General features: G+C 56.5%; 1 protein-coding gene across 4 annotated transcripts in view; it reads left to right on the top strand.

Annotated features, from left to right (window-relative positions):
* Window positions 1-1,870: 1,870 nt before the first annotated feature.
* Window positions 1,871-27,650, top strand: part of SLC43A1 (solute carrier family 43 member 1) — a 32,550-nt gene continuing 6,770 nt past the window's right edge. For 3 of the 4 annotated variants that reach the window (XM_065944615.1, XM_065944619.1, XM_065944618.1), the window contains exons 1-11: window positions 2,598-2,717; window positions 3,372-3,538; window positions 15,496-15,673; window positions 15,785-15,840; window positions 15,972-16,048; window positions 19,238-19,330; window positions 21,340-21,473; window positions 24,194-24,369; window positions 25,954-26,100; window positions 26,194-26,229; window positions 26,532-26,649. In XM_065944615.1, the coding sequence (XP_065800687.1) occupies window positions 3,385-3,538; window positions 15,496-15,673; window positions 15,785-15,840; window positions 15,972-16,048; window positions 19,238-19,330; window positions 21,340-21,473; window positions 24,194-24,369; window positions 25,954-26,100; window positions 26,194-26,229; window positions 26,532-26,649 (1,169 nt within the window). In that variant the 5' untranslated portion in view covers window positions 2,598-2,717; window positions 3,372-3,384. Of the gene's footprint in view, window positions 2,090-2,597; window positions 2,718-3,371; window positions 3,539-15,495; window positions 15,674-15,784; window positions 15,841-15,971; window positions 16,049-19,237; window positions 19,331-21,339; window positions 21,474-24,193; window positions 24,370-25,953; window positions 26,101-26,193; window positions 26,230-26,531; window positions 26,650-27,650 lie in introns of those variants that run through there. The other variant, XM_065944620.1, reaches the window with a different exon arrangement.

Raw genomic sequence — 27,650 nt, forward strand, 5'->3', positions numbered from 1 at the left:
TCTCCTCACGTGGCAAGGCAACTGGAGATATTGTTGAATGAAATATGACTTTACGGACATATTCTTCACTAAGGCAGACTCCACAGGCCCACCTTCACCTCCACCTGTCGCTTGTCCCCATGCAGCTGACAGCTCCCCAGAGGAAAAGATGCCCATGCAGGTTGGAGAGAAAGGCAAGCATTAACAGCCACAGGGGAGCCCGTGGACCCCTAAAGTTTATGGAGCTGGGTCCACAAACCCCCTGGAATTTGAATGTAGATGTTTGTGTGTGTGCATGTTCACACAGGCCTTTTCACAGGGAGAGGCCTCATGGCACTTTATTATATTCTCGAAGCGACCTGTCCATGACCGCCTTGGGTCACTGGGTCCTTATTCTAGGGCCCCTGGTGCGAAGCTAAGGAGTTTGACCTTGATCTGGAAGTTCTGGGAGCCAGTCGTGAATTTTGAGAAACGAAACCCTCAGCGCCTGTCACCCACTGCACCCCTGCCACAGAGAAGTCCTTGAGCCTTTTCAGCTGCTAAGCTTCTGCTTTCGCTGTTTCCTCCGGAACTGGAGGAATGGGAAGGCCCACACTTCAAAGCCAGCCAGCCCTGACTTTGCATCCCGTTTAGACCTACCATTTTCCAGCTGCTAGCCCCCAGGCCTGTCCCCCTGTGACAAGCTCCGAGGCATAAATGAGCCTGTGATGTTTTGAGGATTTAATGATTACTTTTGCTTGGAAAAATATGGGCTTCCCTGGAGGCTCAGATAGTAAAGTCTTCCTGCAATGTGGGAGACCCTGGTTTGATCCCTGGGTCAGGAAGACCCCCGGAGAAGGGAATGGATACCCACTCCAGTGTTCTTGCCTGGAGAATCCCATGGACAGAGGAGCCTGGAGGGCTACAGCCCAGGGGGTCACAAAGAGTCGGACACGACTGAGCGACCGACAGACACTTTGCCTGGAAAGTGCCCAGCGTGTTAGCCACTCAGCAAATGTGAGTTCCTCCCATGGCGAAGCAGCTCATCTGTTTAGAGAGTCCCTTTTGCCTGGGGCCTGGAACGTCCTGGGCAGTTGCTCACACACCCAAAGAGCCTCGTGAACATCATCAACATCACTCTCCAGACACCACGATGAACTCGGCATCTGTACTGATGGGCCCTCGTCCTCATCCACAGGATGAGTGTGAGTCCACACACAGTTGACCTTCTGCTTTACAGATGAGGAAACTGAGGCTCCGGGAGGTCCAGAGACTTCCCAGGAATCAGTAAATATCTGGAGGGCTCCTATCACCACATGTTCTATAATAGTAATGATGACAGCAGTAACAAGCACAGTGAACAGCTGATTATGCTTCCTTTGTGCCAAGCGCTGCCGAGAGCGTTTTGCCCGCCTCTGAACCCCCAATTCCAGCCCCCAGCTCTCCAGCGGTCCTACTGCCGGTACCACATTAAAGTAGGTGCTGTTGTTACGGCAACTTACAGACGGAAACCGAGGCTCAGAGAGGCCACGCGACTCGCTCAAGGCAGCCCAGGGCAGTGTTCACGGCACTCTCAGAGCTCGATCCGACCACCTCTGCAAGGGAATCCGTGTCACTCTGCCTCTCTCTCGGAAACAGTTGAAAACCCCACCCGTCCGCCCGGCATCGCCGTCAGCGCGCTCCAGCCGAGGATACAGAGAGGGCTGCCCAGTTCTCCTGGGGGGCCGGGGCAGAGGCTAGGGCCAGGGAGATGGGTGAACATTTTAAGCGCAGGGCCGTGTGCTGGGGAGAGTGTCTGGGTATCCGGGATCGAGTCACGTGCGCGTGAAACTCGACCTAGGGGCAGGGTTTGCGGAGGGAACCCCCGCCCCCAGCTCGGGGCGCAGCTCCGGACGGGCGTCAATAAAGCTGTTGGCTCGCTCCGTCGATTCACCTCGTCCCAGCCTCGCCGCGCGGACTGGGACCGCTCGGAGGCGTCGTGTCCCCCGACCTCCTCCGATGGAACAGGGCCGGTGAGAGCCCCAGGCGGAATCTCCGAGGCCGCGAGCGCCGGGACGGTCCCGAGCTGGGCCCGCCGGACGCCGGACGCCGACGGGTCCGGCCACGCAAGGCGCGTCTGCCGGCATCAGAGGTGAGCGGCCGGCGGTGCTGGGCTGCGGGGGTCCCTGAGAGCCGCCCGGGTAGCTCCTACCGATTCTTCCAGGCTCCCCAAGAAACCCTGTCACCGAGCGCGCGCCTCCCGCCTCCCCCAGCGCGTCCTCCCGCCCCTTGGGTCTGGCCCCTCTGCGCCCTGTCCGGCCGCGCTTCCCCCGCTCGGAGCACGCTAGTGTCGGAGGCCGTGCGGACCTGCGGGTGCGCCCGAAGGCCCAGGCCCATTTCACAGATGGGAATACTGAGGCTCCCGGGCGCAGGCACTCGCGCCTCCCCCCGCCCCCTCCCACCCTTTCTCTGCGGCCCGGCCCGCCCCTCTCCTCTGCGATCTCCTCTGGCTTTCCTTCCTCCCACCCCCGGCTGCTCTCCGCGCCGGCGCCGCCCGCATGCCGTCCCCTCCCGCAGCGGCGGCCGTGCCCGAGGCTGGGGCGGGCGCGGGGGGGGGGGGGATGTGGGCGGAGAGCGCGGGCGGCTTGTCTCCCTTTGGTAAACACGCCCGCCCGCCAGCCCCTCCGCCGCCCCGGCCCTTATTGAGTCAGCGGCCGCCGGACTTCCTGCGGGAACCCGAGCCCCCTCCCCGGACCGGAGAGGACGGGCAGGCGCCTCGGGTGAGCGGGGGGCGCCGGGGGCGCGGAGGGCCCGCCTGGGGCCCCTTCCACGTGGCAGCTGCCGGCAGGGAGCAAGAGCCCGCGGGCGCTTGGGTCGCCCGGCGCGGGAAGGGGCAGGACCCGCGGGAGCCCGGCCCCGGGGGAGAGGAGTTGTGTCCCCAGGGCCACGGGAAGACGGAGGGAGGCGGGGAGTGTCCTGGGGCTGCCATCCGACTTCCCCTTCCTCCTGCTCTCCTCGGGGGGTCCTTCCTGGAGCTGGAGGCTGGCTGGCGGCCGGCGGCGGCTTTAGAGCGCGCCCTGCCGCTTGCTGACCTCTGGGGACTCGGGGAAGCGCGGTTTTGGACGCCGGGAGCCGGGCACCGCGTGCCTGGGCCTCGGTGGAGGAGCCTGGTGGTGCGCCAGGAGTCCGTGCGCGCAGACAGGACCTTCCGGCCCCTAATAGTGACCCGGGGGGCGGGGGGGACCCCAGCGCCGCGTGTGCCCCCGGCGCTGCCCGTGCGCCCAGAGCCAGCCCGGCGGGACCCGCTGGGAAGCCCAGGACGCGATGGGGGCTCCGTCGCGGGCAGGCTCGAGGGGCGTCTCTAGAGCCCCCACGATAAAGGACGCTTCTCGGGGTCCTCTGGGCGCTAGGCTCAGTACTCTGTGCCCCGGCAGGCTGGCCGCCGCGATGGCCCCCACGCTGGAGCAGGCGTACCGGCGGCGCTGGTGGATGGCGAGCACCGCGGTCCTGGAGAACCTCTTCTTCTCCGCCGTGCTCCTGGGCTGGAGCTCCCTGCTCATCATGCTCAAGAACGAGGGCTTCTACTCCAGCATGTGCTCAGGTACCCCGAGAAGGGACCAGCGGCAGGGCGGGCGGGGGGCGCCTCCGAGGTCGGAGACCGAGCACCGCGCAGGGGCTTGGGCACCCCACTCTCCACCATACTTTCTCTAGAGAAGAACCCACTCACTGAATTCAGTTTGCACTGAAACCCAAGCGTCCTGCCGGCATCTCAGGTTCGGGGTGGGAGCCTTTGGCAACCTCAGGTCTAGAGCAAGACGCACCGCAGCTGCTAGCTGGATGAGGGTTTTCTTGCTGGGGCTATTGTCAGGCTGAAGGAGGCAGAGGACAGTCTTCAAGCTGGGTTTGATCGTCAAGGTGGGGGGGTTGGTGCACCTTCTTTTCCAGGCCCTTGGAGGGTCACCTCTTATACAATTAGTAGCCTCATTTCGTCTAGGGCCCCAGCTCATGGGGGTCTTTGTTTCCATTTTGGTCACCTGGGCTTTGTATGAGGGGCTCTGAAGGCTGGAGTGAGAATTCTGGCAATCTTGGGGAACCCTGGCAGTCTTCAAGTGCCCGGAGACAAGGAGTCGCCCCTCCTGCTGCCTGGGACTTGAGTTTCTCCTGCTGTCTGACACGGGGATCTTTCCTTTCTGGGAAGGAGGGCGCTGAGCTGACAGGCTCAGCCCAAGGAGCTGGAGGGATGTGGAGTTTGTTCCTGGCCTGCTTATCCTCTTCCTCCAAACGCCCGGCCGAGGAACAGGCTTTGGAGGAGTGCCAGCTTGGGTTAGAATCCCAAGAGCTGGCTGACTGTGGCCAGGTCTCCACAGCGCTGAGCGCTTCCCGCGTGGCACTAGTGGTGAAGAGCCCGCCTGCCAATGCCGGAGTCTGAAGTGGTTTGATCCCTGGGTCAGGAAGATCCCCTGGAGGAGGGCATGGCAACCCACTCCAGTATTCTTGCCTGGAGAATCCCGTGGACAGAGGAGCCCGGCGGGCTTCGGTCCACAGGGTCACAAAGAGTAGGGCATGACTGTAGAGAGCGCGAACGCAGGCTAAACCGTGAGCTTCAGACGCCTGGTCTGCAAAGTGGGAAGAAGAGCAGTGTCTATGCGGTGAGAGGGAACAGTGCGTGATCCGTGTGAGTGTCCTTCCTGGCCTCTCCCAGCTCCTGACTTCGCTCCCTGCAGCCGTCTGCCTTGGCTGTGGGAGAAAACGCTTGCCCTCGCGGGGGTGGAACTGGGGCGCCCTTAATTTCTGCACCCTCTCAGCTCCCTGCCCGGCTAATCCGTAAGCAGCAGGTGGGGTGCAGGATGTGTGGGCATTCACAGCCTGATGGGGGGACCGAGGAGGTGGGGATACAAGCTGGCAGCTGGCTCAGGAGGCGCTGGCTTGGGGTGGCGTGCTGGGCGTCCCAGGGTGGCTGGGAGAACCAGGCAGAGGGCCGGGCATCCCTGTGCCAGGGGAGGCCAGGAGTCCAGGTCTCTGCTGAGCTGTTTGCCCTGTACACCGGGGAGACCTGGCCTTTGCTGCCTCGTGGCCTTGATGCCTGTCTCTGCCTGTCCAGTGGCTTCTTCCAGCCCCCCTGTTTTGTTTTCTTTTTATATCAACTTTATTGAAGATTACCTCACACATTCTGATGAGGTTGGACAAATTTATACACCTTACGAACCATCACTACATTCAATATTTAGAATATTTCCGTCACCTGCAAAACTCCTTCCCTTTCGCTGCCCATCGTCCAGCTTTTAAAAAATAGGGGTAAGAGGTTGGTTAAGATAGAAGTATCGTACCTTACAATTCACTCATTGAAAGTACCCAAGTTGGGGCTTCCTGGGTGGTCCAGTGGTTAAGAGTCCATGTGCCAATGCAGAGGACACAGGTTCTATCCTCGGTCTGGGAAGATCCCGCATGCCGCAGGGCAGGTGAGCCTGCGGGCCACAACTGCTGAACCCTGCACACTCTAGCGCCTCTGGTCCCAACGCGAGAAGCCTCTGCAGAGAGAAGCCCCTGTTCGCCGCATCCAGAGGAAGCCCGATGCAGCCACACAGACCCAGCATGGCCAGAAGAAAAAAAGGATACAAGTTAATGGGTTTTAATCTATTCAGAGTTGTTCCACCATCACCACAACCCATTTTAGAACATTTCCTTTGCCCCCCAAAGTCACCCTGGACCCACCAGCACGAGGCAGCCCCTCGTCTGCTTTCTGTTACAGGTTTGCTATGACAAACGTCCCATGTAAATTGCATCTTATAACAGGTGCTCTTGTGTTAGGGTTAGCATGATGTTTTCAAGGTTCATCCGTGTTGGCAAGGGTATCAAGACACAGTTCCTTTCCAAGTCCTTTGCTCCCACAGTTTATCTCTCCATCAAACAGTTGCTAGATATTTGGGTTGTCTCCTTTTGGGGGCTATTACGGTGATGCCACTGTGAACACTCGTGTTCAAGTCCTGGGTGGACATGTACTTTCTTTCCATATGGAGTTGCTGGGCCGTAGGGTAACTCTGACATTTGAGGAACTGCTAGCTGTTTGCCATTTTCCATTCCTGCCAGCAGTGCAGGAGTGTTCCGCCTTCTCCATGTCCTAGAGAACATTTGTTATTTCTCACCTGCTTTACTCTGGACATTGCTATCTTTCTGTGGTTTTGATTTGCATTTCCCTAGTGGCTAATAGGGAAGAGGCAATGGCCCCCCACTCCAGTGCTCTTGCCTGGGAAATCCCCTGGACGGAGGAGCCTGGTCGACTGCAGTCCATGGGGTTGCGAAGAGTTGGACACGACTGGGAGACTTCACTTTCACTTTTCACTTTCATGCGCTGGAGAAGGAAATGGCAACCCACTCCAGTGTTCTTGCCTGGAGAATCCCAGGGACGGGGGAGCCTGGTGGGCTGCCGTCTATGGGGTCACACAGAGTTGGACACGACTGATGTGACTTAGCAGCAGCAGCGGCAGTGGCTAATGACGGTTGAGCATCTTTCTCATGTACCTCTCGGCCACGAGTGTATCTTTGTCTGGAGACATCTGTTTAGATCCGTTCTCCATTTTTGAAGTGGGTTATATTTTATTCCTGAGTTGTAAGAGTTGCTTGTATCACAGGTACAAGTCCCTCACCAGATATGGGAGCTTCTCACTTCAGTGATGTAGCAGAGCACAGGCTCTGGGGTGTGTGGGCTCAGCAGCTGGGGCTCCTGGGCTTTGAGCAGTCTCAATAGTCACCGCGCACGCTGGCTTAGCTGTTTCTTGGCAGGTGGGATCTTCCACGCCCAGGGGTCGAACACATGTCTTCTGCATTGGCAGGCAGATTCTTTACCCCGAATCACCAGAGAAGCCCTCTTTTCACATTCTTTATGGTGTTTTTCGGAGAACAGAACTTTTTTTTTAAACTGATGTATGGTTGATTTATAGTGTTTTGTTAGTTTCTGGTGTATAGCAAAGTGATGCAGTTTTATCTGTTAATACATACACACACATGTATAGTTATTTTTTATATTATATTCCATGATGGTTTGTTACAGGATATTCAACATATAGTTCCCTGTGCTATACAGTAGGTCCTTGTTGTTTATTTTATAGGTAATATTTTGTAGCTGCTAATCCCATGCTCTTTTTTTTTTTTTAAATCCCACCCTCTTTTAATTTATCCCTCTTCCCGCTTCCCCATTCCCCTTTGGCAACCTTAAATTTAGTTTATGGGTAACCAAGGAGATCCAACCAGTCTATCCTGAAGGTGATCCATCTTGGGTGTTCATTAGAAGGACTGATGCTGAAGCTGAAACTCCAATACTTTGACCACCTCATGCTCGGAGCTGACTCATTGGAAAAGACCCTGATGCTGGGAGGGATTGGGGGCAGGAGGAGAAGGGGATGACAGAGGATGAGATGACTGGATGGCATCACTGACTCTATGGGCATGAGTTTGAGTAAACTCCAGGAGTTTGTGATGGACAGGGAGGCCTGGTGTGCTGCAATTCATGGGGTCGCAAAGAGTCGGACACGACTGAGCGACTGAACTGAACCGAACCATAACTTTGGTCTGGCACATGAAAGGTTTTAATACTGGTGAAGTCCAAACCATCTTTTCTTTTGCCGTTTGTGCTTTGGTGTCATGTTTAAGAAACCATCGCCTCATCTCAGTTCACAAAGATTCACACCTGTGTTTTCTTCTAGGAGTTTTAAAGTTTTAGCTATTACATTTCGATCTCTAATCCATTTGAACTTACGTTTTGTGGCCGGTGTGAGGTCGCCATCAGGTGTTTTCGGTTGCCCAGACGTGAGTGTGTGTTGGAGCCTGTAACTTGGGGTCACTAGTGGTGACCAAAGTGAACCCTCCTTGTTTTAGAACTTTATGAACTCTGATAAGCAGGTACAGCAGGGCTCTCTTTCATCCAGAGGACTTCAGCCTCTAGACACCTGCTGCTGGGGCTGCGAGTCCATTTCGCATCAGTCCCGCGGCTCCGTCCAACACACCTGCTTTCTGCTTCTTGAAGCTTCCCTCTGCAGGGTCCCAGGACGACACTCGACCGGGACTCTGTCCCGCTGTGTGTGGAAGGAGACAGACGGCGTGGCTTCCCGTTCTGCTCTGTGCTGCTCGGCGGGTTGCCGCCAGTTACTTACCTTTCTTAATCTTGTTGTTGTTGTTGTGTTGAATCCCTACGTCGTCCCACTCCTTTGCGACCCCACGGACCGTAGCCCGCCAGGCTCTTCTGTCCACGGGATTCTCCAGGCAAGAATCCTGGAGTGGGTTGCCCTTTCCTTCTCCAGGGGATCTTCCTGACGCAGGGATCGAATCCACATCTCCTGCATTGGCAGGCAGATTCTTTACCACGGAGGCACCCGGGAAGCCCAGTTACACCTCCATGACTGTATATAAAGCGGGACCTCGGGACCTACCTCCTGAGGCTACTGGGAAAGGGGCATGAAAGCCAGCCACAAATCTCAGGCTCCAGCTGGGCATCATCTTGCTCTGCGCCCAGCTCTTCCAGCATTTGCTCCGTGACCTTAGGCGAGGTCCTTGGCCTCTCTGGATCTCCATGTCTGTCTGTAGAGCGGAGTGCACAACCCTCATCCTTCTTGCTTTGGGGAAATGACGTGAGGACCAGTGATGCCGTGTAACAGACGTTGAGCTCATTATCGAGGCGCTTATCAGCGTCGGCTTTGGGGTTCCCGACCACACCTCCTGTCTTCTCAGCTTTGGTGGATGGCTCACTGCCTGTAGAGGCATCACAGCCAAGAGGACTCTGTTACTCAGAAGGTAGGCAGAGGCGATTCAGCTGCACATGCCGCATAAATGCCACAATAATAAAACAGTAGCTAACGTTCACCAAGCACTGACTGTTGCTAGTGAGATCTTTAGAGATCTCACAGTGTTGTGAGATCCTCGCAACTCTGCTTGTGTAGCAGAGCAAGCTGGAGCTTCCCTGCTGGTCCAGTGGCTGAGACTCTGTGCTTTCAATGCAGGGAGCCTGGGTCGACCTCTGGTCGGGGAACTAGATCTCAAATACTGCAACTAAGCGTTTGAATGCTGCCACTAAATATCCTTTATGCCGCAGCTAAGACCTGGCACAGGCAGAGAAAATGGAGCCTGGAGGGCTATAGTCCACGGGGTCACAAAGAGTCAGACATGACTGAGCATGCAAGTACAAAATAAATATTAAAAACAAACAGGAGAAAGCTGAAGCTCAGAGATGCTAAGTAATTTGCCCCAGGTCACACAGCGAATAAATGAGGAGCAGAGTGAGTGGTCAGCCCCAGATCGGACCCCAGAACCTTTTCCTGTTGCCTTTAGCTCAAGAGTCCTCCTGGGGGAGTCCTGTTACAGACAAGGCAGCCAGCCAGAGCCCAGACCTGTGGGTGTCTGGGGAACTTTGGCTGTGTCAGCTGCAGGAGGGCGAATCTTGGGACTGGGGGGAGGGGGTGATGGTGAGGAACGGCTCACAGACCCGGGAGACAGAGAAAGTGGGGTCTCTCTGTGAGTACTGTGTGTGCGTGCAGCAGTGCATACAGCCCTCCTCTCCTACAGTGCGGCCACTGAACCCATTTCACAGATGGGATAACAGAGCCTCAGGGTTTCAGCCGCACGGCTAGTGGGACGAGAATCATCCTCTTCCCCAGTGTTTCCCAGACCTCGTCATTTGCAGTTCACCTGCATGATCTTACCATTTCTGTGTGCCCATAGGTACTATTATTTACTTCCTGTTTCCTTTTAAATCAGTCCACTTAAAAAGCCTCATGAAAACAGAGAAACACGAAACAAAGTTTGAAAAGCCTCATTTTCTTTTCCTTTGTTAAATTATGTTTTATTGGAGCATAGTTGTTAACAAGATTGCGGTAGTTGCCGATGTACAGCAAAGTGAATCAGCTGTATGTACACATACTAAAAAGCCTCATTTTATTTATTTTTGGCCACGCTGCATGTGGGATCCTGGCTCCCCAACCAGGGATCGAACCCACACTCCCTGCATTGAAGAGCAGAGTTGTCACCACTGGACCACCAGGGAAGCCCCCTAGAAAGCTTCAGCTTGAAGTGTGATATTCTTGGAACCTTGGGTTTGATGTTACTCACAGATGCACATCGTACATATATATTTCTGTGTTCTTGTTCAGCCAACAAGTTGTCTCTTACTCTTTGTGAGCTGGTGGGCTGCAGCACGCCAGGGTCCTCTGTCCTTCACTATCTCCTAGAGCTTGCTCAAACTCATGTCCATCGAGCCGGTGATGCCATCCAACCATCTCATCCTCTGTCACCCCCTTCTCCTCCCACCCTCGGTCTTTCCCAGCATCAGGGTCTTTTCTGATGAGTCGACTCTTGGCATCAGGTCGCCCGTCTGTCTTGGGTGGCCCTGCATGGCATGGCTCACAGCTTCTCTGAGTTACACAAGCCCCTTTCCCACGATGAGGCTGTGATCCATGAAGGGGTATGTATTTCCAATCCATATGTACATGTATGTGTTTGATATATTTTTGAATAACTAATAACTATAAAAAAGATATACTTTCAAATAACTAATAACTGTGAAAAATGAACAGGTGACTCTTGAACAGCACAGATTTGAACCTCTCAGGATTGTTTTCAATAGTAAATCAGACAAGGTTACACACTTCCTGGTGGGTTGAATCTGCAGCTGCAAAAACGCAGATACGGAGGGACCCCGAGTAGGTCGGGCTGACTCATTACAGGCAGATTTTCTAACGTGAGGAGGAAGGGTTGAGGCCCCAACCCCCTGTGGCTCAAGGGTCAACTGTACCTGTAAACCCAGCTTGAGTGTGCACATGCCATGCATACCTCACTTGGGAAATACTCTTTTCTCTGACTTCAGAGCCCAATTCGATCATTAACTTCCTGCACATGTTTCTTTCATCACACCTCATGCTTCGCTTGTCTATAAAACGGGAGAAATTAGATTTCAAAGGCCTCTCCTGTTGTAACTGACACAGACAGAGGTCTAAGAGGTCTTTGCATCCTGGACTGGCTTCCCTCTTGGTTCAGAAGTCTGGCTTAATCTAAAAGAGCGGTATAAACAAACTCATTTACAAAGCAGAAATAGAGTCATGGCTGTAGAAAACACACCGTTACTAGGGAGAAAGCGTTGGCAGGGGGTCCATTGGGAGATCGGAACCGATTTATACACAATACTATATATAAAATCGATAACTAACAAGGACCTACTATATAGCACAGGGAACTCAACTCAATACTCTGTGATGACCTACATGGGAAAACACTCTGAAAAGAGCAGATATATGCACATGTATAGCTGGTTCACTTTGTTACACAGCAGAAGCTAACTCGGCTATACTGCCATAAAAGTACATTATTTAAAAAAAAAGGTCTGGCTTTATGCATCCACCCAGAATGATCAGGCCTCAGGAACTAGCTCCTGTGAGTCAGACTCACAAGAGGCGGACCGACTGAAACCAGAGAAGTGAATGCATTAGTGGACCTTCAGGTATTTGCTGTCCCTGGGCTAGAATTCTCCACCTGTGAAAGGACGCCTGTCCTTGCCGGCACTAGTGTCGGCTTCGGTGACTTACTAAGCTGCTCTGTTTGGGAGAGAGCAGCCCCGTGGAGCAACCAGGAAGTGTTGACTTTGGAGAAGGTCTTGAGCCGGAACTCGGCCTGCCTGTGAGAAGCGGTGTGACTTGCTGCCACCATCTATCTTCAGGGGTCACTGCTCTCACTTCTTAGGGTGGTGAAGAGTAAATGATATACTATATGGAAAAGCCTGGCACAAAGTGGATTAGCTGAGAGCTAGTGAGAGAAAGTATCATTTGATTGTGAAAGACTTCGGCGCAGAACCCGTGTCTAATTCAGGGACTGCAGACTCAGAGGCCTGGCAGTTAATAACAACTGGGCGTTGATATCCGGCAGGGGAATCCAGTTACTAGTAGTACATTACTTTGTATGGTGGCGGATGGTAACTGGACATGGTCATGATCATTTTGCAGTGTATATAAATGTCAAATTACTATGTTGTACATGTGAAACTGATACATTGTGTCTCAAGCACACTTCAATAAAAACCATAATAATAATTAGGCCAATCAGGGCAGCTACAGGATGGTGAATGGTGGCGAGCTAATATCGAGGTGAGGACTTGGGTGACTTAGGGCAGGCCCTGATGAAAAGGAGTGGCTGCCACTCACCTCCAGCAGTGGCCAGATCTCCTGACATAGTAAAGAAAAGCCAGACTTTGTGATTTTTAGGTGATAACTCCTGATTTTAAACTGGCACCCGGGGACTTCCCTCGTGGTCCAGTGGCCAAGACGCCGCCACACCTCCAATGCAGGGGCCTCAGGTTTAATGCCTGGTCAGAGAGCTAGATCCCACATGTCACCACGAAGATCTGGTGTAGCTAAATAGATAAATAGACGGGCACCCAATTAAAATTTGCAAGCCAAGCAAAATACCTGTAGGGTTCGTTGCTGATCACCTCTTTGCAGCCTCCGGTCTAAATTATCATCGCATTTCTTCCTGTTTTACCTACTGTCGGATCATAGTGCTTGTCGTGAAGTCAGTGTCACTGAAGTGTGTGGAGATGGACTGGACAGGTGCAAAGCAGCCTCTGTGGGGAAGTAAACAGAGACCATGAAGGTCACTAAATTAGGGGGCCAGCCTGAACCCCAGAGGGGCTTCCCGGGTGGTGCCAGTGGTGAGGAACTGCCTGCCAATGCAGGAGACTTAGAGATGCGGGTTCAGTCCCTGGGTCGGGAAGCTCCCTGGAGGAAGGCGTGGCCACTCATTCCAGTACTCCTGCCTGGAGAGTCCCGTGGACAGAGGAGCCTGGTGGCCTGCAGTCCATAGGGCTGAGTCAGACACAGCTGAAGTGACTTAGCACACGCGCGCATTGACCCCCGGGAGACTCTGCTCTAAGCCGCCAACCCCTTCTTCCAGGTAGCCGCACTGGTGCCCCAGCTCATCCGCCAGCATTCCTGCAGCCCATTGCCCAAGGGACTTCCTCCTCTGCTTGTCCTTTGGTGCTCGGACAATAATTCATTCTCTTTCTGATCTCAGCCATCGGCCACCTGCATGCCCTTTGGATTCCTAAAGTCAGGGGTCACGGTGCTCATGGTGGAGGGGGGTGGGGTGGGGGGCGCAGATACAGTCCACACTATCACATCTTCCTGTTTTGCCCAGGAGGTGCTAGTGGTAAAGCAAGCGGCTGCCAGTGCAGGAGACCCAGAGGTGCGGGTTCTGTCCCCAGGTTGGGAAGCTCCCCTGGGGAAGGGAATGGCAACCCACCCCAGTATTCTTGCCGGGAGAAGCCCATGGACGGAGGAGCCTGGGGGCTGCAGTCTGTGGGGTCGCAGAGACTCGGACACGACTGAAGCAACTTGGCACGCATAGCACCTGTTGCTCTTTACTGTAAGCCCCCTACTTGCCAACGAGTTCTGTTCTGAGAGCACGCTCTTAAGTCGAACTTGTTAGTAAGTCCAAAAAGTCAGCCAAGGTACCCAACCAATACAGCTGGCTATGTAGTACTGTGTATAACAGGTTTGCAATACTCTTCACACAAATAATACGTAAAAAACAAATACAAAACAGAAAGAAAATATTTTGAATGTAAACAGTACAGGTGGCGCCAGTGGTAAAGAGCCTGCCTGCCAATGCAGGAGGCGTGAGAGACATGGGTTCGATCTCTGGGTCGGGAAGATCCCCGGAGGACAGCATGGCAACCCACTCCGGTACTCTTGCCTGGAGAGCCCCGTGGACGAGGAGCCTGGTGGGCTGCAGCCCACGGGGTCGCAAAGAGTCGGACACGAGTGGAAGGGACTTAGTGACCTTGAAAAGTGCAGCACTACAGAGCAACAGCCGGCACGGAGGGGCTGGCAACGAGTGAGCAGGCAAGAAACGCTGCTGATGGAGGAGGGAGAAAAAGTGGGAGATGGTAGACTGGAAGGGTCGTCAGCAAAAGGAGACAGAGGGCAGAGAGCAAGGCCACCCACACCTGACACTTATGGAACGCGCGCTCACAACTTGAGGTTCGTGTGTCGGGGGGTTTCTGTATGTCAGCGTCCACTTGGCTGTTACCTAGTACAAACCCCGTGAGAGCTGAGCTGTCTTATGCACTGTGGGGTCTCCAGCACCTAGAGGAGAGGCTCCCAGGTCATGAACCACCATCGACCCCTTCGTCAAGCTGTTCTGGGAGCATCTTCTCAGGGCCAGGCTGTGTACAGAGCTCTTGGTGCCCCTTCTCCAACTCAATCTCCTCAGGAGCCTGGGTTAGCCATTCTCTGCTCCCTGTTTCAGGCAAGGGGCCTGAGCCTCAAAGAGAGGAAGTTATTTGGCCAAAGTTGCACAGCCAGTGGGGATGGGGGTGGGAATTCAGACCCTGGTCTGTGGGTCCTCCAGGCACACCCTGACTTTGCCCTTGGCCACGACGCCTAAGTGAAAATAGGACAGAGGGGAGCCCCAGCCTCATTGAGCGTTGAATGAAATGAAAACCCCCTCCTTCCCTCACCATCAGCATGAATGAAATGGAAACCCCCTCCTTCCCTCACGTCAGCCTTCCTCACTAACCTGTCGCAGCTCCGAGCTGGCGTCTTTCCTGGGGGGTGACCTCTGGAGGAGCCCTGTAGGGCACTGCTGTCCTCCTCATTCTGTGTCTTGGTTTCCTTATCTGGAGAGTGGAGGTAACTTTATTAGCTCACTCCTGGGGCTGTCATGAGTTAATACAGAGACTGTTGAGAATATGCCTAGAACATGGTTAAATTCTTAACAAATATTAGCTCTTGGGGGACTCCCCTGGAGGTCCAGTGGCTAAGACTCTATGCCCCTACTGCAGGGGGGCCAGGTTCAATCCCCAGTCAGGGAACTAGAACCTGCATGACGCAACTATGACCCAGCGCAGCCAAATTAATTAATCTAAAAATACAAGCTATTATTTTATCAGAATGTCATTTATGGGGAAAGGATCCTCTAAGTTTTAAGAGAATTCTTGTTACATTATTCGAGCGTCACTCACTGAAGCTGTCCCAGGCTCAAGGGTGCTTCCTGTTGGGGATCTACCACCCCCTAACCTTGGACACTGAGTGAATATTTCAGTGCAGTAAATACTTCAATGTCTGTTATCCTGTTCGAGTTAGTTGAGGCCTCAGGTTGGGTGTATGACCGCCCCCCTGCCCGGGTCAGATACTGCATGCATGCCTCCTCAGTCGTGTCTGACTCTTTGTGACCGCATGGACTGTAGGCCACCAGGCTGCTCTGTCCATGGAATTCTCCAGGCAAGAATACTGGAGCAGGTAGCCTGTCCCTACTCCAGGGGATCTTCCTGACCCAGAGATCAAATCTAGGTCTCCTTCATTGGCAGGCAGATTCTTTACCACTGAGCCACCAGGGAAGCCCAAACCCGTCGCTACCATTTATGGAGCCCCTTCCCCATCAGAGTAGTAGGTATGACTCCAAAGTCTTCCGGTCAGCAGGCAAGCAGAGGCCAGGCACTGAAGGGCCGGACCCCTGATCCCAGCACACGCTCTTGGGCCCTGCGGCTCCCGCCGTCACGTGCTGCCTCTCTTCCCCCTTCCTCAGCTGAGAACACCACCAACACCACCCAGGACGAGCCGCGCGGGTGGCCCAGCTGCAACCAGCAGGAAGAGATGCTCAACCTGGGCTTCACCATCGGCTCCTTTGTGCTCAGCGCCACCACTCTGCCGCTGGGGGTCCTCATGGACCGCTTCGGCCCCCGGCCCACGCGGCTAATGGGCAGGTGAGGCGGTTGGGCTGTGGGGGAGCTGGAAGGGGCTGCGGGGGGCTGGAGGGTGGGATGGTGCTGCAGGGGGAGGGAGGCAACTGCTCCCCCTTCCCTGCTTCTCCATAGCGCCTGCTTCGCTGCATCCTGCTCCCTCATGGCCCTGGCCTCTTGGAACACAAAAGGTGAGATGTCTGGCATCTTGTGCCCCCACAGAAAGAAAATGGGTGGGATGAAGGTGGATGGTGCCCCAGCTCCTGCCTTTAGCCTCCCCCAGCTCCCCAGAGGCCCTCATCCATCTTTCTTCCCTTCCCAGTTCTGTCTCCGCTGATATTCCTGGCATTGTCCATGAATGGTTTTGGTGGCATCTGCCTAACCTTCTCGTCACTCACGGTGAGTATGACAGGCCCTGACCTGGCCGCAGGGCACCCAGGAGTTGGGTGGGCGGGAGGGGCGAGCGAGGGTGAGGGTGGAGAGGGACGCAGATCAAAGGCACGTGTGTGTGTGTGTGTGTGTGTGTGTGTGTGTGTGTGTGTGTCAGAGAAGGGTGGGTGTGAGGCTGTGTGTACAGATGAGGCTGTCAGGGTGGATGCTGGGTGTGTGTGAATGTGTGTGTGTTTCCCAAGCCCATACATCTATCGAACTCCATCCTAGGCACTGGGGCCATGGCACAGACAGAACTGATAACGTCCCCTTTCTGGAACTTTACATTCAGGGCTTGGGGGAACAGACAGCCCTAAAAACAAGTAAACTAATGCATGCTGTCCTGAGTGCTGGAAACAGTAAACCTGGGTGATGCAGAAGTAAGAGGGGGCCGCAGCTTGAGACTGCGGGTGTGTGTTTGCTGCGTGGTGTATGTACGGTGCTGTCCGTGGCAGCTTAATGTGTTTATCGGTCTGTTAGACTGAACCATGCAAAGTTGCCCACGCTTGTCCGTGCTTGACTTTCAAAGAGGGCCCTTTCGCCTGGCTCTCTGAGTGTGTGTGTGTGTGTGTGTGAGTGAGCAGAAGGGATGGAGGCTTATGGGTAGCGTCAGTGGTGCCGGGAGGGGCTGCAGACTGGGCTGCCCCCGGCTGTTTATCTTCGCGGAGAGCGCCTGACTGCCAGACTGGGTGTTCTGGCTGAATTTCACCGCAACCAGCTGCTGCCTTTAATTCCAGCCCAGGACATTTCACAACTCCCTGAGGAAGCGGGTCCCCTCCTCCCCGCCGCGCTCCGCAGCCCCTCTTCCACTCCGTGCAGCTTGGCTCAGGTCCCCGAAACCCTCCCCTCCCCTCCGCCTGGGGCCTGACCTCGAACCCTGCCCTGGGCTCAGGAGACGCCACGCGCCAGAGGACGCCACGCCCCCGCCCCGCTGTTAGTAACCTCCAGCCAATGGTAGGGCCCGACTCCCGCCCCGCCCCGCCCCGCCCCGCCGTTCCTCTTTCTCCAGCCAATGGCAGGGTCGGATCCGGCCACGCCCCTGCCCCGTCGTTAGTAATCTCCAGCCAATGGCAGGGCCGGAATCCGACTCGGGCCTCGGGGGCTGGCCCGCCCGCCGGATCCCGGCCGGAAGACCGGTGCAGCGTCGGCGGAGAAGGCGCTCGGACTCTGGCGGGAGGCGGGAGGCGGGTGGGGGCTCACGACCGAGGAGCACCGCGGCCTCGGCCACCTGCCCGGCCCTGGCGCTTTCCCTGGCGTCCTTGGCAAGCGTGCCTTGCACAGCCAGGCTGCCGGGGAAACCCCTGCCCGAGTGGGGTCATCCCGGCCCCGCCTCTGCTTCCCAGCCGCGTGGAGGTTGATGGAGAGCGTGGATGTCTCTGTGTTTATTCCCCTTCCTCTCCGGAGCTGTTTCAGATCCCTTCTGAGCCTCCGTTTTCCCCTCTGCGGAGAGGATTTTAGCTCTGTGTGGCGTCTAAGACTCTTCCAGCTGGGGGCTCTGTCGACTGGCAGTGAGGAGTAGGGGTCGGGGTGGGGGATACCCGGCTCTGCTTTCCCCTCACTCCAGGGCCTGGCTCAGACCAGTGAACAGACCAGTTCTCCCTCTCTCTCTCTTTTTTTAAAAACTATTATTTGCATTTATTTTTTGTGGCATTTATTCCTCAGGCCATAAGCTTTTGTTTCTTCAGTTTCTCCTGGGATATTTTTTTCCTTCTGTGCGGCCCCCTCTTCCGCTTTAGGAACCATCTGTTCTTTTTCGGTAAGGATCTTCTCAGTGTGGCAAGGAGAGCTCGTGTATGGGTTGATCCAACCAGGAGCTCTGTAAGTCCTTTGCTACATCCTGGGGGCTTTGTTCACCTGGATGTGCTCAATGACCAGAGAATCTACACCTAAGCCCTGCAGTTCAGCATTACTCTGCATTTTTGAGCTTGTGCAGTAAAAATTCAGCACTCTTGTGGGGCCACCGACCCCGAGTCCAGCCCCGCCGTTTGGCCCGTGGACACCTACCAACTCCACCATTGTAAGGACAGAATGGCACACATTGTTTCTTTAAAGTGACATCCTTCAGATAATTGGGGGTTTTCAGATGTGCATTTCCTTAATGGCCTGAGTAGTTTCCCCAGTGTTCTTGAAGTGAATTGCAGATCTGAACCTCTTGATTTGCATGATTTTGTGGGGTTTTCTGGGTCTAGGGAATAGCGCACCATTTTTTAGAGGTCTCCTCAGGCCACTTACCGGAAAAAGCACGACCAGTTCTCTACTGGTGGGAATTCTGGGCTTGCTTTGTGTGTCGGCTTCCTCTTCTGGACACAAGCCTGACCCTGGCCCTATCCCCTCCCTCACTGCTATCCTCAGCTCCCGAGCCCTGCTGTTACCTGTCCTGGCTCAGTTAAAACCATGGACTGTGGCCTTTGGGGCTACGGAGAAGGTTAAAAGGCACCATCCTTGGGGTGTCACAGCCTTGGGGTCTGGGATAGAGCTCCTATGGCCAGAACTGGAGAGAAAGTCACTAATGAGCTCCAAGTACATTTCTTTCCCTTTCCGAGTCCCAGTGCTCAGCTATCAAAGGAGTTGCTCTAGAATGGTATTTTTTAAATACCTAACCACGGCTTATTAAGAGGCAGGTCATGATTAAGGGACTCCGTAAGTGCCTAACTTGGGGAACCCTGGGGTTAAACAGAATTTCTCTTTGCAGGCACTTCTGTGGGGTGTGTGTGTATAGGGTGGGGTGGGGGAGGGGGCTTCCCAGGTGGCTCAGTGGTAAAGAATCTGCCTGCCAATGCAGGAGACACAGGCGACGCAGGTTTGATTCCTGAGTTGAGACGATTCCATGGAGGAGGTTGTGGTAACCCGCTTCAGTATTCTTGCTTGGAGAGTCCCAAGAACAGAGGAGCTTGGTGGGCTGCAGTCCATAGGATCGCAAACAGTTGGACACGACTGAGTGACTTAGCACACGTGCTGGGTGTGGGAGGGGGTTACAGCAGCTTCCCTCATTGATTCTGGCTTAGAATTTTTCTGTTGCGACTCTGGGGCGCATGTTCCTGGAGCTTGCCTTGAGGACTGCCAGGGTTAGAAGCTTCCAAGCTTTTCCAGGCGGGGCAAGGGGAGCCCTGGGTGGGGGTCAGGGTCTCCCTGCTTACGGGCACCCACCTCCTCTCTCAGCTGCCCAACCTGTTTGGGAACCTGCGCTCCACGTTCATGGCCCTCATGATCGGCTCCTACGCCTCCTCTGCCATCACGTACCCAGGAATCAAGGTATGAGGCTGCTCGGGGAGGGGGTGGTGGTCCATGAGGTTGTTTGGTCTTCTTTCTGCCCTGACACAAGAACTGGGTGCCTGGTGGCTGGTATGTCTGGTGACACGTCTCCTGCCAGGCGGACGTCAGCGCCCGCCTCCAATGGGACAAGCCTGGCGGCGCTGTGGGAAGAGCCCGGCGCTGCTGCGGATCAGCGGGTCTCTGTTCTTTCCTTTCCTGTCGTCTGAGTCCAGGCCTTCATCCCGTCTCCCAGGCCAGTGCTTTCTCAGCTGCTCTCCCTACCTCCAAGGTTTTCCCTCTCTGAGCGGTCATCTGCATGACTTCCAGAATGATCTTAGATGGAGAACTAGCTCACCCACCTGCTCTCTTTCACCTGCAGAATCAAAAACAACCCCTTTACAAGCCTTCCAGGCCCTGGGCTCTTGGACCTTACCCCACTTTTCAGGCCACATCTCCTTTCCCTGTCCTGGAGAGGCTGGGCGGTTTGGGTCCCAAGGTTGCCAAGCTAGTCCAGGTGAGGCCAGCTGTAAGACAGGTCCACCTAGAGCCAGAGGGCCTGCATCCTCGCTCTGCACAAGTCTGGGGCCTCCTTCCCGCCTCTGATAAATCATCTTCTCAGCAGGGCCAGAGCATGTGCTTCAGAGTCTGCCCCGGGCAGCTAATTTATTACAGTAAGTCCCCTGCAAAGGAGCGAGTTCCATTCCAAGAGCACGTGTGTAAGTCCTATTTGTTTGCAAGGCCAACAAAGTTAGCCAGCCAACTAGTACAATTGGCTGTACGTGAAATAGGATTGATAGTATTTGTATAGTAATGTAACAGGTGTGTAATAGGTTTATGATACTTCTCACACAAATAACACATTAAAAAACAAGCACAGACAGAAAAGAAAGAAAGCCATTTTTAACCTTACAGTGCAGTAGCTTAAAAAGCGCCACAGGACAGGGCAGTAGCTGGCACATGGGGACTGGCACCGAGTGGGCAGGCAAGGTGCCACGGCTGGATGGCATCGCCGACGCGAGGACGTGAGTGTGAGTGAACCCCGGGAGCTGGCGATGGACAGGGAGGCCTGGCGTGCTGCGGTCCATGGGGTCGCAGAGCGTCGAACACGACTGAGCGCCTTCACTTTCTGCTCAGCCTCCGTCCCAGTGGAGGTGCAGCGCGCACTGCTGGGGGTGCTGACAGGTGTTCAGGCGGGACCAGGCCTGGAGAGGGGGTCTCCCTTCCCTCCACTAAGGCAGAGCGATTTGAGGAGCCAGACCCTTGGGGTATGGCCCTTTGAAGCTCTGTCCTGCTCCGGGGGAAGAAAGAGCCCTGAAGCTGGAGCCCAGGAGGAGCGGTTTTCCCGGGCAGCGCCAGAGCTAGGAGCAGGGACCTGGACCAGGACAGACAGCGGTCCTCCCGGGCAGAGCCCGCCTGCTGTGTCCCCCGCGGGACTGACCCGTGGCACAGAATCGGTCAGGACAGAGCCTGCTGGCCCTGAGGCTGCACAGCGCCCCGCTCCCCCCGCCGCCCCGGGTTGCCGCACCTGTGAGAGCCGAGCTAAGACTTCTCCGGTGGAGGGTCTGTCTTCCCCCCAGGGAGGGCGGTGGGAAGGGGCAGGAGGAACGCAGCTGGGAGCTTCCACCCTCCTCTCTTGTCCATGAAGTGAAACGACGTGTTGGTGAAAATGAGAACATGTGTACAGTCAAAGGCAACACCAGTGTATCTTCTTAAGATAAAAACTGAGATTCCAAAGACTGTGTCGAGCTTGTGGCCAGCCTCTTTGGCACCTGCTTGGAATCAACTCATGTCTCTTGGGAGGGGTGGGGGTGAAAAAGGGAGAAGGCGGTGGGGCTTCTAGTTCTGGTCTTAGCTTCTGGCCTTGGTGTCTTCATCTGCGAATTGGGCGCAAGGGGTGGGCTCGCAAAGACCTTCCCGGAGGCCTCTGGGGCCTGGGTTCCACTCTGGCTGGAGGGCGCGGGCCTGGGGCCGGGCAGCCTCCGCCACGGGCCTCCACGCTCCCCCCACAGCTGATCTACGACGCCGGAGTGTCTTTCATGGCCATCATGTTCGCCTGGTCGGCCCTGGCCTGCCTCATCTTTCTGAACTGTGCCGTCAACTGGCCCAGGGAAGCCTTTCCCTCCCCCGAGGAAGTCAACTACAAGTGAGCGGCGTGGCGGTGGGGGAGGGGGAGATGGGAGGGGACCCCCCCTGCAGACCTGGAAGCCAGGGTGTGGTGATGCGATGCGCAGAAGCAGCCCGGGGTCAGGGAAACCGAGCTCTGCTTTCCCACCTGAGCCTCGGGCCCGATCCGACCGGGATCGAGTTCTGTGTAGCTGGGTCACCACGCCGGCAGCCAGACCTGGGGAGCGGCACCCTGCTGTCCAGGCTGGAGGACGGGGTCAGAGGAGCGGGGACGCTGGCCACAGCGCCGCGTGCCACGGGCACCAGGGAAGGCGCCTGCGAAGGAATGACGTCCTGCCGCGTGTGGGGCAGCCTGAATGGCGGCTTACACACCCACCCGCCCCCCCCACACACACACCACCCCTGTTAATACACACACACACACACACACCCCGCCCCTGTCAGTTCACACACACACACACACCCCGCCCCTGTCAGTTCACACACACACACACACACACACACACCCCGCCCCTGTCAGTTCACACACACACACACACACACACACCCCGCCCCTGTCAGTTCACACACACACACACACACACACACACACACACACACACACCTCGCCCGTCAGTTCACACACACACACACACACCCCGCCCCTGTCAGTTCACACACACACACACCCCGCCCCTGTCAGTTCACACACACACACACACTCCGCCCCTGTCAGTTCACACACACACACACACACACACACACACACCACCTTTGTCAGTTCACACACACACACACGCACCCGCCCCTGTCAGTTCACACACACACACACACACACCCCACCCTTGTCAGTTCACACACACACACACTCACCTCGCCCCTGTCAATTCTCACACACACACACACACACACACACACACACTCACCTCGCCCGTGTCAGTTCACACACACACACACACACACACACCCCGCCCCTGTCAGTTCACACACACACACTCACCTCGCCCCTGTCAGTTCACACACACACACACACACACACACACACACACCTCGCCCGTCAGTTCACACACACACACACACACACACACCCCGCCCCTGTCAGTTCACACACACACACACACACCCCGCCCCTGTCAGTTCACACACACACACACCCCGCCCCTGTCAGTTCACACACACACACACACACACACACTCCGCCCCTGTCAGTTCACACACACACACACACACACACACACACACACCACCTTTGTCAGTTCACACACACAGACACACACACACACGCATCCCACCCTTGTCAGTTCACACACACACACACACACACCCCGCCCCTGTCAGTTCTCACACACACACACACACACACACACACCGCCCCTGTCAGTTCACACACACACACACACACACACACACACACCACCTTTGTCAGTTCACACACACAGACACACACACACACGCATCCCACCCTTGTCAGTTCACACACACACACACACACACCCCGCCCCTGTCAGTTCTCACACACACACACACACACACACACCCCGCCCCTCAGTTCACACACACACACACACACACACCGCCCCTGTCAGTTCACACACACACACACACACACCACCTTTGTCAGTTCACACACACAGACACACACACACACGCATCCCACCCTTGTCAGTTCACACACACACACACACACACACTCACCTCGCCCGTCAGTTCACACACACACACACACACTCCGCCCCTGTCAGTTCACACACACACACACACACCACCTTTGTCAGTTCACACACACAGACACACACACACGCATCCCACCCTTGTCAGTTCACACACACACACACACACACACACCCCGCCCCTGTCAGTTCTCACACACACACACACACACACACACACACACACACCCCGCCCCATCAGTTCCCTAGGGCCCTGGGGTGATGCTCCGTACCCGAGCCCCTCGGCTCCAGTCAAGTCGCTGATCCTGGCCGGGCGGCCTCCGTGTGCCAGGCCCTGTGCCCAGCGGCCATTCTGGCTCGGGACGTGGGCTCTTCTGTTAGCTCCACTCCTAACAGGCGCAGGGGCACACAGTGACCTTCCTGGGGTCGCCCCACTGGAGCGGGCCGGGGGTGGGGGCGGGATCCAGAGCCCGGGGCTCCCCTGCGCTCCATGCTTTCATTGCCAAGGGCCTGAGTTCAACCCTTGGTCGGAGAACCAAGGTCCCACAAGCTGCATGGTGCAGCCAAAAGGAAGGAAGAGCTTCAGGGCTGGAGTTCTTTTTTGAAAAATGCGTTTATTGACGTATAGTTGATTTACAAGGTGTTGGTTTCCGGTGTACGGCAGCATAACTCAGATGTACACATATTCTTTTTCTGATTCTCTTCCCTGCTAGGTGGTTATAAAATATTGGGTGTGTTTTCCTGTACTACGCAGTGGGTCTCTGCTGGCTCTCTGTTCTATGTTGACGTGGAGCAGTGTGTATATGTGGATCCCAGACTCCTAATCTATCCTTCCCTCTGCCCCGGCCGTCGCCAGAATCTGGGTCCTTAGCGCGGCCTCCTAAGTGGAAAGCGGCTCATCCCCCCTCCACTCGGCGGGTGGCGAGCCGGCCCTGGGCTCAGAGCCGCGCAGACACAAGCCCCGCTGGGGAGCGCGTCAGTGCTGGGAAGAGGGGACTTGGCACCGCGGGACAGCACCCGCCAGAGGCAGGCCGCGGAGGGTGGGCTCCGTGGGGCTGCTTCCCACGAGCTGCTGCCCGGCTCCCGGCAGGGAGAAGACCAAACTCAGAGAGCTGGCCCTGGACCACAGGGTGACGGGGGATCGCTTCTACTCCTACGTGAGCACGGTGGGCCAGCGGCTGAGCCAGAAGGCCCCCAGCCTGGAGGAGGGGGTCCTCTTCATCTCCTCCCAGGACGTGCCGGGCGGCGCAGAGAGCTCTGCGGAGAGTGAGTGTCCGTCCGGGGCCGGCCTCGGGGGGCGGGGGGAGAGGACGGGCCTCGCGGGGCGTGAGCACCCTTGCCTGGGTGGTCGTGCTCGCCCCTGAGTTCTCACGCCACCCCCTGCCGGACAGGTGGGCCCGCCTCCCAGTTCTAGAACTCCAGGACGCTCGGGTGCACGGGTCCTCGGCCGGGTTCCTGGAAGCCGGCGGCCGCTCCCGGAACGGGGCAGCTGCCTTCCAGGCCGGTGGGAGAGCGGGTTTCTTTCCGCGGGGCTCCCTGCAACCGCCAAGCCTCTTGCGTCAGACGCCACCCGGGAGCCGGCCTCCAGGCTGCGTCCGCGCGCGCCGGGTTGGTGGGCGCCCCTGCCGGCCGCGGCGGGGAGCTGCGCCTGCCTCCCGCCCCGGCCGCTTGGCGGGGCGTCAGCCACGAGGTCGCGGGCAGAAGGATGGGAGTCCCGAGAAGGGGGTTTGAGTCCAGCTCCCCGGTTCCAGGCCACGGGACTTGAGTGGGTCGCTTAACCCCACTCTCACCTTCCCCGTCCGTTAAACTAGCTGAGAACACCCTGATGCTGGGAGGGATTGAGGGCGGGAGGAGAAGGGGACGACAGAGGATGAGATGGCTGGATGGCATCACCGACTCGATGGACGTGGGTTTGAGTAAACTCCGGGAGCTGGTGATGGAGAGGGAGGCCTGTGTGCCGCAGTCCATGGGGTCGCAGAGAGTCGGACACGACGGAGCGGCTGAACTGAACTGAAGTGCACCCAGCTCACAGGGAAGTTAGTTGGGAGGATTGAAGGAAGGGAGGATCACGAGCTCTCTGTAAACTGAGGCATGCTGTGAGGTTACGAGGTGGTCCCCGCTGATGGGTCCCCCCGGCAGAGCTCTCACGGGCATGAGCCGAGTCCGAGCACCTGCGGCTCCCAGCCCTGAGACCTTGGGCAGGTCATTGGCAGTTCTGAGCTGCAGTTCCCGATCTGCCTGACGTGCTGACCACTGGGTTGTAGGACAGACACCGCCTGCAGTGCGGGGGACCTGGGATCGATCCCTGGGGCGGGAAGATGCCCTGGAGAAGGGGTAGGCTACCCACCCCAGTGTTCTTGCCTGGAGAATCCCATGGACAGAGGAGCCTGGCGGGCTGCAGTCCATGGGGCCGCCGAGTCGGACACGACTGAGCGGCTGAACACAGCACATTTTCGTAACATGGGATGATGCGTGTCAGATGTGCAGCACACAGCAAGTGCTTGGTAAATACTGGCTGGAGTGGCTGCCATGCCAAGCCTGGGCCACACACCCGGAGGTCACCTGAGGATGTTCCGGTGAGGGAATTCCCTGGTGGTCCGGTGGTTAGGACTCCGTGCTCTCCCTGTGGAGGTTTTGGGTTTGATCCCTGGTCAGGGAGCTGGGATCCCACAAGCCACACAGCGAGGCTGAAAAAATAAAAATGTCTCCTAGTGAGACAGTTACAGAGTCGGGCGACTCGGAAGCTGGTGAGGCTAAAGCTGCCCCTCTCCGGGCCCACTGGGGTACCCGCTGGGACTTGCTGCACGCTGGAGCTCAGGGACTCAGGGGCGCCCCCCACTGTCCTCCCAGAGTCTGTGCCCCTGCGCAAGAGCCTCTGCTCCCCCATTTTCCTGTGGAGCCTCCTCACCATGGGCATGACCCAGCTGCGGGTCATCTTCTACATGGCCGCCATGAACAAGATGCTGGAGTACCTGGTGACCGGCGGCCAGGAGCATGGTGAGGTGCTGCTGAGCCCCCGGGGGGCTGCGGGTGCGGGGGGCACACTGGCCGAGCTCCCCTCACCCTGGCTTCCCCTCCCACCCCCAACAGAGACGGACGACCTGAAGCAAAGGGCCAAAGAGACAGGTAGGAGAACAGAAGCTTGGGCCCGGGCCCCCACGTGCCCTGTCGGTGGGTCACCCATCCTTGGGTCATGTGGCCTGGCTGTGTGGGGAATCTGAGAATCTGGGGGTCAGAGGGGGTGATCTTGGCGTTCCTCCTGCCTCTGCTGGAGGCGGGTGACAGTACCCAATGGGCTGCCTGGCTGTGTGGGCGATCTGAGAATCTGGGGGTCAGAGGGGGGAGATCTTGGCGTTGCCCCCTCTGCTGAGGCTGGGCTGCCGGCTCCTGCCTGCCAGCCCCTGAGCCCTCTCCCCTCCCGCCCCCAGTGGAGTTCTACTCCTCTGTCTTTGGGGCCGTGCAGCTGCTCTGCCTTCTCACGTGCCCTCTCATCGGCTACGTCATGGACTGGAGGATCAAGGACTGCGTGGATGGCCCCACTCCCAGGTGACCCGCCCCGGGGTGGGGACAGCCCTATGCTTTCACATCCAGTGTTTTATTTCAATCTCCCCAGGGCCCTGGGAGAGGGGGGACCCGTGCGCATTTTACAGATGAGAAACTGAGACCCAGGGGGCATGTGGCTGCCTTAATAATGAGCTTAGCTGGCAGTAAACGCTGCCTGTACACCGCGCACCTGCATTGCCCTATTTAATCTTGCACCGGCTCCCTGAGCTAGGTACACACATTATTACGCTCGCTTCCCAGAGGAGCCGAGACACAGAAAGGTTCAGGAACTTACTCAAGATCACAAGCTTTTAGTAGGAGGTTCCAGAACCTTTGTTATGATGACCACACTCTAGAGTTAGGGAGAGATAGATCCGGTGTGTTAGATATCTACTGCTGTGTAGCAAAGTACCCTCAAACTTTGCATCTTTAAACAACATTTATTATCTCATCGTTTCTGAGAGTCAAGAATCTGGGACTGGCTTAGCGGGGTGGTTTTGGCTCAGAGTCTTTCTGAGTCTGTTTAGACTGGTATAACAAAATAGCAGACAAGATAGCTTAGGATCGGTGGAAATTTATTTCTTATAGTTCTGGAGGCTGGAAGTCTGAGATCGGGGTGCCAGCACGGGTGGGTGAGGGCCTTCTTCAAGGTGGCATATTTCTCACTGTCGTCCCATAGAACTTGTGGCTCAGACAGTAAAGAGTCCAGCTGCAAAGCCGGAGACCTGGGTTCGATCCCTGGTGGGGAGGATCCCCTGGAGGAGGGCATGGCAGCCCACTCCAGTATTCTTGCCTGGAGAATCCCATGGACAGCAGAGCTGGGCGGGCTACAGTCCAAGGGGTCACAGAGTCAGACAGGGCCGAGCAGGCACGCACGCACACCAGACGGTGCTGGAGGAGCCATGCTTTGAGAAGCACGTGGCTGGAAGGGAGACTTTCTCCCTCTCCTGGTGCCCTGAAATGGGAGGGAGGGCCGCTGAGGAGGTCGGGGCGGCGGCCAGTGA

The sequence above is a fragment of the Muntiacus reevesi genome, chromosome 9 (assembly GCF_963930625.1).
Source record: "Muntiacus reevesi chromosome 9, mMunRee1.1, whole genome shotgun sequence".
Lineage (NCBI taxonomy): Eukaryota > Metazoa > Chordata > Mammalia > Artiodactyla > Cervidae > Muntiacus > Muntiacus reevesi.